General features: G+C 37.0%; 1 protein-coding gene across 2 annotated transcripts in view; it reads left to right on the top strand.

Annotated features, from left to right (window-relative positions):
- Positions 1 to 16,683, top strand: part of LOC106869329 (spatacsin) — a 110,321-nt gene extending 93,638 nt beyond the window's left edge. For both annotated transcript variants that reach the window (XM_052974099.2, XM_014915038.2), the window contains exons 40-43: positions 546 to 622; positions 883 to 1,032; positions 6,258 to 6,409; positions 14,489 to 16,683. In XM_052974099.2, coding sequence (XP_052830059.2) covers positions 546 to 622; positions 883 to 1,032; positions 6,258 to 6,409; positions 14,489 to 14,693 — 584 coding nt within the window. In that variant the 3' untranslated portion in view covers positions 14,694 to 16,683. The remainder of the gene's footprint in view (positions 1 to 545; positions 623 to 882; positions 1,033 to 6,257; positions 6,410 to 14,488) is intronic.
- The last annotated feature ends 967 nt before the right edge of the window (positions 16,684 to 17,650 follow it).

Genomic DNA, 17,650 nt, shown 5'->3' with positions numbered 1-17,650 from the left:
CATCAGTTGTTAGTTGCTGAGACATTGCATCCTTTAAAACCTCCATCCTTCCTGAAATTTGCCAACACGACATTTGATATTCCCCCCACTTTTATATGCATGCACACATGTATATCGTGATTCATATACTGTTCACTTTCCTGACTTTTGTACATAATTCTATGTACTGGACATGCACCTTTGATGAGTTGTAGTGCACCTGAGCACTGTACACAATAATTTCATTGCTATTATATTATTTTAATTATTAGTTAGGCAGAATGCCTGGATTTAGTTATGACCTTTTACAGTTTGAATTCAAATTCCATTGAGGTGAACTTCACCTTTTGTCCTCGTGGGATTGATAAAACAAAGTACCAGTCAAGTACTATGATTGATTTAATATTCCTGTAAAACATCCTTGATGTGAATTGAATTGTGACAGAAGATTAAGAAGAGTTGCAAAAGTTAAACTCCACACTTTAACTGCCCAATAACAATTCTGTAATCTTAAAAAAAGAAATTGCTAATATTATTTGTATAAAATATTTCTAATTATTTTGCAGTGAACTCTTCAGAAGTTGTATTGTTGTTACAAAAGATTCACCAATATTTTTCTGATGCTGCAAAAAGCTATATGAAGGTGATTTTACTTTTTGATTTTTAATTTTTAATTAAGTGTAAATAACTAGGAGACATTACAATTTTAAAATTCGTAGATCAACCGGTAGCATGTTTTAAATATGATGTTACTTAACATATGTTCTTAACAAATGAGTTTGTCTTCAAAGTCACCTAAAAATGCTTTTTACATTTTAAGAGCTAAACAGAAAATGAAATAATTCAATTTTGAACAAATTTCTCAAACTTCAGTGTTTCTTCTGGTCTTTTTTTTTTTTCTAGGATAATATCCTCCGCCATGCTGAATATTGTGTCCGACAAGCTCGTTTGCTTCTTCTACAGATGGATCTCTTACCTGCTGGTATTCATGTCATCAATTTAACACCTGAAGAAGCTACCAATTTCATTAAAGAACATCCTAAGTTCTCTGAGGTTTATTATTGTTTCTTTCTTTTATATATATGTGTATGCTTACTTGTGTGAGGTAATCTATATAAAAGTGAAACGCTCATTGGATATATATATATATATGGCCAACATGCAACTTGTCGTAGGATTTTCGAGCGAGATCATTGCCAGTGCCCCTGGACTGGCTCTTGTGCGGGTGACACATGAAAATTTTTTCGTGCAAGATCGTTGCCAGTGCCCCTGAGCTGGCTCTTGTGCGGGGCCGTTGTAGGATTTTCGAGCGAGATCGTTGTCAGTGCCCCTGGACTGGCTCATGTGCGGGTGACACATGAAATGCACCATTCTGGGCGTGGCCGTTGCCAGTGCCACCTGGCTGGCCTTCGTGAGATTTTCGATCGGGATCATTGCCAGTGTCCCTGGACTGGCTCTTGTGCGGGTGACACATGAAATGTACCATTTTGGGCATGGCCGTTGCCGTTGCCAGTGCCACCTAGTTGGCCTTCGTGGGATTTTCGATCGAGATCATTGCTAGTGCCCCTGGACTGGCTCTTGTGCGGGTGACACATGAAATTTTTCGAGCGAGATCGTTGCCGGTGCCCCTGGACTGGCTCTTGTGCAGGGTCGTCGTAGGATTTTTGAGCGAGATCGTTGCCAGTGCCCCTGGACTGGCTCATGTGCGGGTGACACATGAAATGCACCATTCTGGGCGTGGCCGTTGCCAGTGCCCTTGGACTGGCTCTTGTGTGGGGCCGTCGTAGGATTTTCGAGCGAGATCGTTGCCAGTGCCCCTGGGCTGGCTCTTGTGCGGGTGACACATGAAATTTTTCGAGCGAGATCGTTGCCAGTGCTCCTGGACTGGCTCTTGTGCGGGTAACACATGAAATGCACCATTTTGAGCATGACCGTTGCCAGTGCCGCCTGGCTGGCCTTCGTGGGATTTTCGAGCGAGATCGTTGCCAGTGCTCCTGGACTGGCTCTTGTGCGGGTAACACATAAAATGCACCATTTTGAGCGTGGCCGTTGCCAGTACCGCCTGACTGGCCTTCGTGCGGGTGACACGTAAAAGCACCCACTACACTCTCTGAGTGGTTGGCGTTAGGAAGGGCATCCAGCTGTAGAAACTCTGCCAAATCAGATTGGAGCCTGGTGTTGCCATCTGGTTTCACCATTCCTCAGTCAAATCGTCCAACCCATGCTAGCATGGAAAGCGGACGTTAAATGATGATGATGATGATGATGATGCAACTACATCTGTCAAGATTGTTGCAAATACAATGTTTGTAAAGCATTGATAATCTCTTGTGATAATATAAAACATCACAAAAACTGGCCCTTCTTCCTCCATAACAAATACAAACCTTTAAGTGAGACATATAATGGAGTATTGCTCTAACATTTCAGCCCACATTCAAAATCAGCCAGCGGAACAGCATAAATTTGCTTATATATGAATTTATTTACGCACACACACACACGTATATGTCTTAGAGGCACACAAAGCAGCATTGAGTATACACAGACTTGTTAAATATGCTTGTATACACCAATATATATATATATATATATATATATATATATATATATCATCATCATCATCATCGTTTAACGTCCGCCTCCCATGCTAGCATGGGTTAGACGATTTGACTGAGGACTGGTGAAACCGGATGGCAACACCAGGCTCCAATCTAATTTGGCAGAGTTTCTACAGCTGGATGCCCTTCTTAACACCAACCACTCAGAGAGTGTAGTGGGTGCTTTTACGTGTCACCCGCACGAGAATGGCCACGCTCGAAATGGTGTCTTTTATGTGCCACCGCACAAGAGCCAGTCCAGGGGCACTGGCAACGATCTCGCTCGAAAACCCTACAAAGGCCAGTCAGGCGGTATATAAATATATATATATATATATATATATGTCTGTACGTATTGTCATCGTCGTTTAACGTCCGCTTTCCATGCTAGCATGGGTTGGACGATTTGACTGAGGACTGGTGAAACCAGATGGCTACACCAGGCTCCAATCTGATTTGACAGTGTTTCTACAGCTGGATGCCCTTCCTAACGCCAACCACTCAGAGAGTGTAGTGGGTGCTTTTACGTGTCACCCGCACGAAGGCCAGTCAGGCGGTACTGGCAAAGGCCACGCTCATCTCGCTCGAGAAACCTCATGTGTTACCCGCACAAGAGCCAGCCCAGGGGCACCAGCAACGATCCCGCTCGAAAAATCCCAGAACCCCACACAAGAGCCAGTTCAGCGGCACCAGCAATGATCTCGCTCGAAGAAATTTCATGTGTCACCAGCACAAGAGCCAGTCCAGGGGCACTGGCAACGATCTCGCTTGAAAAACCTCATGTGTCACCCGCACAAGAGACAGCCCAAGGGCACCGGCAACAATCCCGCTTGGAAGATTTCATGTGTCGCCCGCACATGAGCCAATCCAGGGGCACTGACAACGATCCTGCTCGAAAGACTTCATGTGTCGCCCGCACATGAGCCAGTCCAAGGGGCACTGGCAACAATCCCGTCTCGCTCAAGGCATATATATATATATATATATATATATATATATATCTTAATATATAAAGCTGAAGTTGTGTGTTTGTGTGAAGCCTTTTTAAAAGTTTATAGAAATCCACATTTTCCACTTTTTCGTAAAAATATTTATATCAATGGAATTTTCTCGATGTGAACTTTCCAGTGCAGTAATTAGATTTTTAAAATTCTGTTTACTTTGTGTGATTTAAGGGAGATTTGGCTGTTGTTTCTAGCAACTATTATATTTCTTCCCTTCTACCTGGAACACCGTTCTTACACACGTGCTCAACATAAAAATATAGAGAGTAAGAGTAAAAGGGGGAGAGGGAGAGAGAGAGAAAGTGATACATACAACGTCATAGATTAAACTTTCATCTCAGTATTCTTTACCTATTTTTCATAACATAGATATGTAAAAACACACACAACCACACATACGTGACCTGTGACAACAACATACACATTGCTCTCGATCTCTATTCATTTCTCCCCCTCTTCCTCTCTCGCTCTCTCAAACGCATGCACGTGCACAATCATTCACAAAAATATAACTCATGTTCGTCAATGTGGCATAACTAGAGTTGTACCCACCAACTTTGGAAGGTCATAACTTTCAAAAAGAATTAATATTTTTTTATGAAATTTTCTATGCATATATTATTTATTATGTAGATTCCGAATATACAAAAATTTTCGGTGAAAGTGTTTTGGGAGGGGGTGGGGGACAATTTTCGGAAATTCCACCTAAATTCCTCTTAACTTCCAGGAAAATGAATATTTTTTCGTGAAATTTTCTACAAATATACCTTGATGTATGTACATTTCGAGCATGTAGGAATTTTGAAGGAAACAACTGCAGGTTATTTTTGAGAAGTGTTCCCCACTCAGTGGTGTTTCGGAGCAAGTCGTCCATATTTGTTTCATTTTTCTCTATTATGTTCTTATATGCATCCTTAGATTTCTAATGAAGTAATAGGCAGTGAAGAGAAGCCATCATAAAAAAACTTTTAACTACCTTTGAACATAATGCAAAATGGTGCATCAACATCTTCTGCCCAATCTGATAGAATTCTGGCAAAACTGTGTAGCAACAGATCGCCAGCAATTGCTTCATCACAAATTGCCATCCTAGCTCCTGTGAAAAGGGATTACCCTGCTATGTATAATCAGGGCAGTGCAAAAAGTTGTTTTGCACAAGCATTTCTATAGCCAATTAGACGGATGAAATTTCCGTACGCTTAATAATTTTACGCAAAACAGCCTTCAGACTTTCCCTATTAATTTCATTGTCTTTTGAATTATTAACATATTTACATCATAAGGGTTTTTTCGTTGTAAGGCTTTCTTTTTTAGTTGATTTTCACCTAGCAAGACTTATCGTAGATGGCGTAATAAGTCACCTAGACAAGGTCGGGTTATACTGCTAGTATATATATATATATATATATATATATATATATATATATATATATATATATATAGGATGCCTCAAAAAAATTATACTTACATTGAATGATTATTATCAAATCAGCAATTATTAAAATCATCAACATCTAATGTCAGTTTTCTACACCTAGTTCCATAGCTTGGTTTCTGTTACTGGATGTCTTTCCTAATGCCAACCACTTTACAGTATCAACTATGTTCTTTTTACATGGCACCATTACCAGTGCTTTGTAAGTGACACCAGCATCAATGCTTTTTATGTAGCACCAGCATTTCATTTTCAAAATTTAATAGAACCTAAAGACATAATTTATTCTTTTTTATGAATGTCATTTTTGAAACTGATGACTGTTCTGGTCCAAGCACTGCTGATAAGTTTTAGTGATGGAATTGCAAACATCAAAATATATTTTGTTGAGTATTTGTGTATATTCTTGTTCAGTAGATACCCTCAATTTGTTAACTGTTGCTAGTTATATACTGCAAACTTTCTCTTCTTAGTATCCCCATAAAAGAAGTGTAATGATGTGAAGTACAGTGAATGTAGATGGTATTCTTCTTTGTCCATTCCACCTGTTTGGCAAAATCTTGTGAAAGTATGTCCTTTAGGCCCTTACGTTATTATGGTAGTGTAGGGATGCTGCATCTTGTTGGAAATAAAACTCCAAATCTTCAAACTCCTCTTAAAAGATTGTTGCAGCAAGTTCAACTAAATGGGACAAGTTACAAGTAACATCAAAATGGTTTTATATACATCATACTGTAACTTCTGGTAAATTAACTCGATGTTCCTCCATAATTGCAGATTCTTAGGTCTCCAGTAGTTGTAATTGTGGTGGTTAATTAAGCTATTTAATTTAGATGTAGCCCCATCACTCCAAACAATCTTTGTTGGAAAATGTGCATCTTCTACACATCTTGCCAAGTACCACTCTGCAGTTTATCTTCTTTTTTTTTCATTCCATGGAATTTACTTGGATTCCACTATGTGTGTGTGTGTGTGTGTGTGTGTGTGTACACACACTCATATACAAAGAAATTCTTTTAGTTGCCATCTACCAAATCCACTTAGAAGTGTTTGGTCAACCTGCAGCTTAATAGGAGAAGACTCATGCCTTAAGTAGCATGCAATGGGGCTGAAACTAAACCATGTAGTTGGGAAACAAGCTCGTTTACCATAGAATCATGCTTGCACCCATATATATAAAATCATTGTGATCATCATTTGCATCTCCAGTTGTTACATATTATTGCATTTATTCCTCAGGCATTGATTGTTAGTGAGGCTTACAATAGAAATGCAGTTTGGAGTGAAGCACTTTGTAATCGCATCATTATTCATGGAGACTTTCGCTACCTGCAAGATTTGAAAGCCTATATTCGACTGAATCCTTCCCTCATTATTGATACCATTGACAGGTATGCTATTTTATTAATCCTTTCATTTTGTAGAATTGACAGTTGATATTGCCTGATCATTTTAAAAGTTAGAGTGGGTGGGGGGTAAACATTTTCAGTCTCTCTCTGTTTAGTGAGATTAGTAAAGTTCAAACATCTGTAAGTTGATGTTTGCACTAAAAAATATGGGTAAGGTGGTATTTTCAGAGCATTAAGGAAAGCATTTATTGCAAGACCTGAAAAGTAAAAAGATAGTAGGGACAAGGCGAGGTTTTAGGTGTAGTTCATTTACAGCTTACCAGTTGAGAAAAGCAGAAACTGTTCCAGTATCAATTGGCAGAGTGGAGAAATAGTGGGTAATGTAAGCAGTTTCCAATATAGGTTGTAATTGATTTTTTGTAATTGGTCAGGGCTGAATCCTTTTCTGACTATAAATATGAAACCTAGTGCTTAGAATGCAATTTCAGCAATGTTACATATATATATATTGGAAGGTTTGGAGGTGATGTACAGAAATTGTATTATAGAAAAAAACTTAAGGTACTCAGAAATCTGGATGTTTGTACATTTACAGATTTTTATTAATGTCACATGCTTTATAAATTAAATAAAGCGCTTTTCACCGAATCATGTAGGATTTTCAAATTATTTTGAGCCCACCTTGCGGTGGGGTCTCTTTATATAGTTTTATTGAGTGTGTAGGGGTGGAGAGAGAGAGATATATAGGATAGTAAGAGAGGGTGAGGAATGGAGGGAAAAGTGAGAGAGAGAGAGTATGTGTGTGTGAGTGTGTGTTTTTTGTGTTGGTGTGTGTGTCTGTGTGTGTGTGTCGATGGGAAAGAGAAAAGAAGAAAATTGTGTTCATAGCTGGTTAGTTCTTTTCAATGATAAGTTTATTTTTGGCCTTTTAAAGAAATGGCAAAAGCAGGTGTGATTGTTTTGAAGAAGTTGTTTTTCAAAAAGAATCTTTGGTGTCATTGTCTAGTAGGAGAGTGTGGGTGCGTTTTTGTGTGTGTGTGTGCATGTGCATGTGTGTCTGTGTGCATGCGTGTGTGTGTGTGCCTGTGTATTTGAAAGGTGTGTCAGTGGGAAGAGGAGGGAAGAAGAAGATTCTGTTTACAGTTTACAGTTGGTCAGTTCCTGCAGTGACAAGTTTATTCTTGGCCTTTTTTGAAAAAAAGAAAAAGAAAAATGGCAAAACCAGATGGTATTCTTTGGTATCATTGTCCAGTGGTAGAGAGTGTGTGTGTGTATGTATGTGTGTGTCTGAAAGGAGTGTAAAAGGGAAGGAAGGAATTGTGTCTATATCTATACAGCTGGTTAGTTCAAAAAAGTTAGCAGAGAAATATGAGAACCTAGGTAACTGGATTCAATTCTAGTTGGTACAAAAATGTCCCACTATCTGGGTTTCTTGCCGTTTTTTTAGGCTCTGTTGTTCCAAAGTTGAAGATCCTAGATGGGTTGTGATCTTCATGTTTCAGCCATTCAGTTTTGGTGAGAATTTTGCTATGAAGTATTTCTCCATATTTTTCCTGAAGGAGGTATCGTTTCTTGAGCATTTATAGAAGGGAAAGATCTTAAATTTTCCTTCCCCACATGTTCCTAGGTGTTCACTCAGTGGAATTTTCCGTAGTTCCTCCTGTCGGACATGTTGTCGGTGAATTCTGGCTTGTTAACATAAGGAATTTCCAGTTTCACCTATATAATTCTCCTTGCATGTGGGGCAGGTTATGCAGTATATTACATTCTGCGTCTTGCAGTTCATGTCTGCATTTACTTTGAATGTGTGATCACTCTTAAATTTTATCTGTTTGTTCCCCTCTATATATTTGTAGATGGGGTTGCTGCAGGTTCCACATCTACCATCTGCACACTCTTTTACGTAGAATTCGGTTTTATTCTCTGCTGAGAATTTCGCTCTTGTTGGATGTTTCTTTAAGTTTTTTTTTTTGGCGTTTACTGTTTTTTATGCAATATTTGTTTAGTAGGTTTTCCATTTTGGGGCTTTGTTGGATTATTGGTAGGTTTGAGTGTATAATGTGAAACATGTTGGTGATTGTAGGGTTGTGTGTGCTAATGAAAGGGGTGATGTTTTCTTTGTTTTTCTTTTTTGGTGTTCTGAGTTGTGTAATGTCCAGTTTTGTTGCCTTTTCGATTCCGTTTTCTATTAAGGTGAGTGGGTATTTTTGTTCTAGTAGGAAGTTTTTAAGTTCTTCTATTCTTATGTGTCATGTCTGTGAGTCGGTCACTATGCTGCATATGCGTCTTGCCATACTATATGGAATGTTTCTTTTTATGTGGGATGGGTGGCAGGAGTAGAAATTTAAATATTGGTGTGTGTCGTTTTTTTTTGTAGTGGATGTCTGTTGTAACGATGGAGTTGTGTATCTTGATGTTGATGTCTAGGAAGGGAAGTTCGTTGTAGTTGGTATCTATTGTGAAGTGGATAGATGGGTGCAGTGTGTTGAGGATGTTGTGGAATGTTCGTAGATCTTCTTCTGATCTGTTCCAAAAGATGAAACAGTCATCGAGGTAGTGTCTCCACTTTTTCTTGATGTCTTCTCTGAAGTTGTGTTCGAAGGTGTTCCCTATTTCATCGTATAGCTTGTTCTCAAGGAAACCCATCACTAGGTTGGCATATGAAGGTGCGAATTTCATACCCATCGCCGTGCCCTTTATCTGTCGGTATGGTTTGTTGTTAAATGAGAATGTGTTCTCTTCAACTATTAACTGGGTGGCTTTGGTGATAAAGTCTGTTTTGAAACGTTTATCTATGAGTTCCCTATATTTCTCTACCCAGTATTTTATCGCTTCCAGACCAAGGGTGTGTGGTATGTTTGTGTATAAGTTCGTGACATCGAAGCTTGCAAGTATGGTGTTTTCTGGAACCGTATTTGGAATGTGTGTGAGGAAGTCTATGTCAACCCTTATGTAGCTTGGTATCAGTGGGCATAAAGGTTTGAGGAGTATATCTATGAAGTGGCTTAGTTGCTGTGTTGGTGCTTGGGGCCTTGCAACTATGGGTCTCATTGTGAGGTCTGCAGGTCTTTGTATTCTTATATAATGGTTCCTCTGTTCATTTATGGCTCCCTGTATTTCCGAGCTTTTATGGATTTTGGGTAATCCATAAAAATTGCTTTCTTTGGTTCTTGAGTTGCATAAATAGTCTTTCTCCTTGTCTGTAAAGGAGTCTTGGTATTCATTGATCAATGTTCCAATTTTTTTTATTGTTGCTTTCTCTGGTTGTGTTGATTCCTCTTTGTAGTATGTCTGGTTATTAAGTATCCCCAGTATCTTTTCTTTGTAGTAATCTGTATCCACAATTACTATTGCTCCATCTTTGTCAGCTTCTTTTAAAATGATCGACTTGTCATTTTTTAGTGTTTGTAAGGCTTGTTTTTCTCCACTGCAGAGGTTCTGTTTGCATTTATGTGTGTTGAGAGGGAATTTGGAGATTGTCTCTATGTATGCGTCTAGGTGTTTGTCACATCCCTTGTGGGGGGTGAAATGGGATTTTTTTCTTATGATTGAGTTATCTTCTGTTTCCTTATTTTCAAAGAATTCCATAAGGCGGAGGCGGTGGCTAAAGTTGTCTATATCAGTTTTTAGTTCTATGAGATTTGGTGTGGGTGTGGGTGTAAATTTGAGGCCTTTTAATAGTAGGTTCATTTCATTTTTGCTAAGTTCTCTTTTAGATAGGTTTATTATTTTGGGGTCTATGTGTTTCGTGTGTACATTTGTAATCTTTGGTGTGTTGGGTCTGGAGTATTGTTGAAGTATCCTTTCTCTAAAAAAAGGGGTTGTGTTGTTGTGTCTCCAAATTCCATTTTCAGGTTTTAGGTTTTCTTGTAGGGGCAGGGGTGGTCTATACGGTCTGTGTGTGTTGTTTTGTCTGTGGTAGTTGTTTTCTTCCCATCTTCTGTGTTTTGGGGGCCTATTTCCATTCCTGGGGTTCAGGTTTTCTTGTGGGTAGTTGAATGGTTCATATTGTGTGTTTGTATTGTTTTGATGGTGGTGGTTGTTTTTTATCCATCTTGCAAAGTTGTGGGGTCGCATGAGGTTGGTGTTTGTATGATTTGGATATCCTCGATTTTTATTGTAGGTTATGTGTTGATTTTTATCTACTTGTCTATTGTTCCATGTGTGTATCCATTTAGGGTATCCAGCGTTATGTGTTGGTGGTTGTTCATATTCTGTTTGTTCTCTCCAAGTGTTATAGGTTGTTGGTTGTATGTGTCTTGTTTGTCTTGCATATTTTGTGTGTCTGTTTATTGGGGGGGGGGCAGTGCAAGGAGTGGGATTTTGGTTTGTGTTTGGTAGGGTTTATGTGGGTGTCTGGGGGTCCAATATGTTTGTGAATTTGGTTTGTTGTATCTTTTCGTTTGTTTTGGTGGTTTTGTTTTCATAATGGATTTTTCCCCATAGTTCCTTTCGTAGTTTGAGAACCATTCCTGTTGTTTGGTCCACATAATTCTGGATCTTTCCTCTTCTCGTTTAGTATCCTCTTTCCATAATTGGTGTAGTTTTTCTTTGTTTTGGTTATTATTCCTCTCTGTTATTTCAGCCATTATGACGGCATCAGTTGTTTTAATCATATCTTCCTGATTTAAGCTTCGTGTTTGTAGAAGGGAAATTTCTGTTTCTAGTCGGCATAGAGCTAGATGTGCACGTATTGTTGTTTCTTCCAGTGTTTCACCCCTTATTTCTTTGATAAGGAACTTTCTAGGGAGTATTGAGTTCTTCTTGTCCCGCCAGTTTTGGTATATGTCGGCTATGTTCTTACAACGAATGCTTTTCCAATAAGCATGTTTGCGTTGGTTTAGAAGTTTGTTCCAGTCTTGGGGCTTTGAAGGTTTTTCTTGATGTGTGTCAGTTTTTGTTTTTTCTCCATTTGTTTTCCCTTGTGATTGGGGTGGTCCCGCCAAGAGATTTGTGTTGTCAGTTATGATTGCTTGGTTATTTTTAGGGAGAATATCTTGTGTTTGGATCGTATTTATAAGGAAGTCAAAATTTGTGAAGATCTTTCCCTTCTATAAATGCTCAAGAAACGATACCTCCTTCAGGAAAAATATGGAGAAATACTTCATAGCAAAATTCTCACCAAAACTGAATGGCTGAAACATGAAGATCACAACCCATCTAGGATCTTCAACTTTGGAACAACAGAGCCTAAAAAAACGGCAAGAAACCCAGATAGTGGGACATTTTTGTACCAACTAGAATTGAATCCAGATACCTAGGTTCTCATATTTCTCTGCTAACTTTTTTGAACTAACCAGCTGTATAGATATAAACACAATTCCTTCCTTCCCTTTTACACTCCTTTCAGACACACACACGCACACACACATACATACACACACACACTCTCTACCACTGGACAATGATACCAAAGAATACCATCTGGTTTTGCCATTTTTCTTTTTCTTTTTTTCAAAAAAGGCCAAGAATAAACTTGTCACTGCAGGAACTGACCAACTGTAAACTGTAAACAGAATCTTCTTCTTCCCTCCTCTTCCCACTGACACACCTTTCAAATACACAGGCACACACACACACACACGCATGCACACAGACACACATGCACATGCACACACACACACAAAAACGCACCCACACTCTCCTACTAGACAATGACACCAAAGATTCTTTTTGAAAAACAACTTCTTCAAAACAATCACACCTGCTTTTGCCATTTCTTTAAAAGGCCAAAAATAAACTTATCATTGAAAAGAACTAACCAGCTATGAACACAATTTTCTTCTTTTCTCTTTCCCATCGACACACACAAGCACACACACCAACACAAAAAACACACACTCACACACGCATACACTCTCTCTCTCACTTTTCCCTCCATTCCTCACCCTCTCTTACTATCCTATATATCTCTCTCTCCACCCCTACACACTCAATAAAACTATATAAAGAGACCCCACCGCAAGGTGGGCTCAAAACAATTTGAAAATCCTACATGATTCGGTGAAAAGTGCTTTATTTAATTTATAAAGCATGTGACATTAATAAAAATCTGTAAATGTACAAACATACAGATTTCTGAGTACCTTAAATTTTTTTCTATATATATATACATAATATTGTTTGAAAGTACTGTTGATGATTCTACTCAATTATGATTATTGAGGGAAAGGTTGCTATAAGTTGACGACCAACCAATCGATTTGCAACTGGACAGAAAGCCCTGCCAAGAGCATTGCAACACTCTGAGAAGCGGGTAACAATAGAATGTGAGGTGGCCCTGAAAAGGCTGTTTTATTGTTCTCACAATTGTAACAACGTCTTAGGTAGTCATGTAAGGATGTGTAAAACGTTTGTAAGTGAATACGGTATCTTCCTTTTCCATCAACGGTAGTGGACGTTCTTTTACAAAACTTCATGGTCTGTGAAAACAGAATAGATGTCCTATGGAGGAAAGATGAGGATTAATCATGGGTTAGTAAATACGGGTAAGTTTGAAAATATACGACAATAGCATCTACTCACCATATGTCAGATGGGCAAGACTGTAGTGGTGCTGAATAGATGAATCAGAACACGTGTCTCATGAAGATGTTGTGTCAAATGACCTGTTTCTTTAGAATAGTTTGTATTTGATGTAAAATGTAATGGTGTAAAATATAATGGTGGGAGAGAGGATGTATGTATTTAGTTTTATCGACTGTTTAAGTGTTGTTATTTTATGTAAATTGTAATGGTGTGTAAGAGATAGTTACTTCTTCGTGTAATTATTTTAATGCATTTGTTTCATTGATCGTCGTTATGATTACATTTGTTGTATGAAATGATATGTTGCTTGGTTTCAACACCTTACTCCTCAGCCCAGTGCAGATTAGAACCATACACTTGCGAATGAAGCCATAGAATAAAGCACACAGATAAATGTATAGGAAGAGAACGAGTTGAACAATTTCAGCGTTTCCTAAGAGGGAACCGCTTGAGTGATAGATTGCTCCCAGTTGAAGAAGGTTAATGGTCAACAGTCGGAATGTCGCCCTCAAGAGGTTCATGCAACACGTAGCCGCCATGCGTTTTGTAAATTGGTATCCTTTCCATTGAATTGGTCACTTTAATGTTATGATTAAACATACTTGAGGTAATCAATCATATAGAAGGCAGCAGAAATCGTCATTATCATCTTTTAACGTCCGCTTTCCATGCTAGCATGGGTTGGACGATTTGACTGAGGACTGACGAACCAGATGGCTGCACCAGGCTCCAATCTGATCTCGCAGAACATACCTAATGCATATCTGAAATTTCAATCAAATCGGCCTGGTGATTTAGCGGTTTGGCCCAGCTTCACTTGAAAGCACTTGTACACGGAAACTGTAAACAGCGCAAAAATATAACTTTTTGAAAGGCAGCTTGGGTATTGCTTTGATTCAAGAGGTTACCAAGGTTATTGCTTTAACAACGTCATGTCCCAAACTGTCTTTCCTCCAGGGTAAGGCCTCGTGTTTCTGCCGTTTGATGGTGATTTATTAAGACCCATGCAACTCTCGTTACGACTACTGGAGAAGTGGATGAAGGAAGTAGTAATGTTGACATCTTGTAAAGTCATTACGAGAAAGTACTGTAAGGATTTGTGCAAAGGAGCTATAAGATAATGAAGCAATATAGCTGTATTATCTGCAAGCAGTTCTTATTATTAGAAAATGACAAAGAGCGAGGTGTCTTAATGGTTATTTCTTAAGAACAAAATTTGACCAGATAGTTAGCATGTAACATTTTTTTTTTCTTTTCAAACCTTTCGCATTTCAACCAGCCACCTCCAGCCCAAATATTTTACCTGTTGTAATGTTCAAACTGTCAAACGATGCTCTCTTACATCTACCCTACAATGTTATTCTAAAAATATACAATCACATCATCATTGAAATCTCAAAATTACAAGGTAATGCATGATTAATTCAAAACAGAATTAATAAGTATCAAATTTGCCAGAATAATCTGAATATTAGACGGTTGTTGGGTTGTGAAAAGTGGAATGAGAGATTTAATGTATTTGTAATACTTTTGAAAGACCAGTTAGAATTTTAAAATTATGCAAATTTTATTTATTTTTTTTTTTTTATACAGGTACAAACAGATGACACAAAAACCTCCTCAGTGTTTAGATAACATAAAGAAACTTTTAACACACTGCAAAGATATACGTCTTCAGTATCAGCTTGGAAAGGAACTGGAACTGAAAGATTTCATCACTCAGCTTGAAGATGGGTCTAATTCTGCATATATTCTAGACCTTGAAGCTTTAAGAGGAAGTAGCCATTTCAGCTTTTGAAAAGGGAACAGAATAACAACAGAGATTGTATCAAATCATTTGCGGCCGAGAAACTGTTTGTAAGAAAATCCAAATCACTGTCAGAGTTACTTTGTGTAAACATTTGCTGCTGAAGTAACATACTGAAAAACTATAATTGAATTAAATGAATGTGCAAGTTAAAAGATTTAGGGCTTCAATTTTTTGTATTGTGACATCCTTTTCAATTTCTGTCAGTTTGACCCCAGTTTTCCTTCTTTGAGCTTATAGATAATTGTGTTTTGTAACAGATGTAACATTAAAAATAGTCCCAGACTATCCTTACGTAAGTAGACCTTTATGTAATTGTTACTTTCTTAAATGATAACTATATCTAATTTGAATATTTCAAATCAAAGCCATGTTTTGCAGCCTTATGTTATAGACTCATCAAAAAAGTTGGTCTTCTTATGTTGGGTTAAATGATATCGGAAAGTATTTTTGACTTCTAAATCTATATTCAGTAACTCATTTATAGACCTGTCTGTATTGGACATAACATGTCCTCCTATTATTTGCTTTGTACTTTTAAAATTACTGTATTAGATCAACTAGAAATTTGCTATAACTTGTTTGTGTGTGCACATACACACACACATGAGCGCACACACACATGTTGATTGTTAGAGCTGTATCGTTTAATATGAAAGCAATCCTTTGGATAAGTTATGTCAGCCAATTTATAAAGTATTGTCAAAAAGTGTCAAGTATCTTTTTGGTTCAGAATATATAAGATACATTCACTTTTAAGAGCATGAAATTAAACATGGCAATATTTACAAGAACTAAAATTCATGCTTTGTTGCAGATTAAAGACTTAAACATCTATAAACTTCTATAATTTCTTATAAAAATTAAGAATTAAGGGATTCACATCAAATCAGGAAGTAATAGATATGCATGTTTTTTTCTTCTTTATTTGATGGAGCAAAGACATATATATATATTTGTTTTGCAAGATTCCTGATATGAAATCATATGTTGTTTTAATAGGGTGTGGTCATTTTTTTCATTTTGTCAATTAACCACACACATTATATACTTGTTCTTTATTTCAGCTTTATTATTATTCTTATTCATATTTAACTGTAAGATAACTGAATTGAAAGTTGCTTGTTTTGATAAACTAAAATTCTACTTAACTTAGAACTTAGTGTCAGGTTCATAAAATGAGTTTGTTTTTTTTTTTTGAAATAAGGATGGATGAAACGTGTTGACCAAGTTAAAATTCATGTTGATAGTAACATATATATATATTGTTATCATTTAATTTACAAAACCATTCATATTCAAATAATGGATGATTAAATATCAAATCATGTTTTGTAATATGAAATATATTTTATAACGTTATCTCCTGGTACAACATTCCAATCATTTTTGTGTTGTGCATGCTTTATTATATATGCATTGCAATATCATCCATTGATGTGTGTGAACATATGTATAAAGCACTCTAATGTAAATGTACAAGTTACTCATTTAAAAATATTGTCTGAAAGTGTTAATTTCTGTGCAATAAGTATACCCTTCCTGAGCTTGTAACATATGTTGAGTTATATTTGACAGACAGGATATTCTTGTACCTTACTGATCATGGAAGAGGTTAAATACATGCATTATGTTGCAGGGTGTATTTGTAACGTTTATGTGAGTGTTACCTTGTGTTTTCCAGAGAAAACAATAACTTGTAATATAATCAATATTTTTAAAAACCTAATGACTATTTCATCCATTTTCATAGAGTTTTTATCTAAACGTGACTGTCATTACAATAGATGCGGTAGTTATTGTTTTTATATGCTGGTTGCAGAAGTAGCAGGTCATCTGTAACATAACTTCAACTGTGATCTTACACAGCATATCTGTGATACATTGCAATCCATATATAACAACTTTTTCTGAGCCAAAATTATCAGATCAGATGTCTTATGTATAAATTTGTGGAATAAAGAAAACAATCATTTTGAAATTGATATTTGTTTCTTTTTACTTCAAATCCTTATTTTTTCTTTTTCATAATATTAAAGTAGACATTCAAATGTAGCTATCGTAAAACTCAACTTTGTAAAAGGACCTGACATTAATCATAAAATGAATGATGAAGTCTTGTTATATTTGGAAAACTCGAAGAATTAGATTTTTAAGAGATAGAAGCCACCCATACTCCTAAGGCAACCCTTAATAAAGCAGACGGTGTATTTCTAAGCTAACCGTTGAAGCACTGTTGCACACTAGGCTATTGATGCATGGACCTGTATCAATAGCCTAATGTAATCAGTATTATTTAACTCTGATCTCCAGTAAAGGCATTTATTTTAAGCTGGTCAGCACTGGATTTTCTAATTGTGTTTTCAAAAACTAATATATTATTTTTGTTCCAAGTTTCCACTATGGCTCTCTATTTAATACATCCCATAGAGATATGGGATTTTCTTTTTCTCACTATATACGTTTAGCCATTCCTAATCTTTTCATCTCACTAACACCCATTGTTCCTTACTGTGATTTAACTGTGAAACGTGCTGTTCATAAAATTTGACAGTTCTGCTATGTATTTTTTTGAATAGGATAAGTTGGAAAAAAATAAGAAGGATTATGCACTTTTGTATTGATGTTGACGCATGCTGAAGAGTGTCCATCTACCATGTTCACTCATAAAAGTCTTCATTGACCCAGGAAGCTATCAGTGTTGTTCAATCTATATACATAACAGACTGCACTCATATATAAAAAGAAAAAAAATTGCTACCTACAGGAATCTAAATCTCTTTTTTCATGCACAACCTTGCTAACTAATTGGTCCAGGCAAGATTTCTCAGGTTATTCAATAAAATTCAACAGTCCAGTGAAACAGACAGTTTTAGAGGAAAACCTTCACCATAATTCTCTTATAGATTTATATAAACTGGATTATGTCTGTTCTGTACAACATCTAG

Source organism: Octopus bimaculoides, chromosome 16 (genome assembly GCF_046866305.1).
Source record: "Octopus bimaculoides isolate indiv1 chromosome 16, ASM4686630v1, whole genome shotgun sequence".
NCBI lineage: Eukaryota > Metazoa > Mollusca > Cephalopoda > Octopoda > Octopodidae > Octopus > Octopus bimaculoides.
The sequence above is the reverse complement of the archived record's forward strand: the minus strand, read 5'-3'. Positions and strand labels throughout refer to the sequence as shown.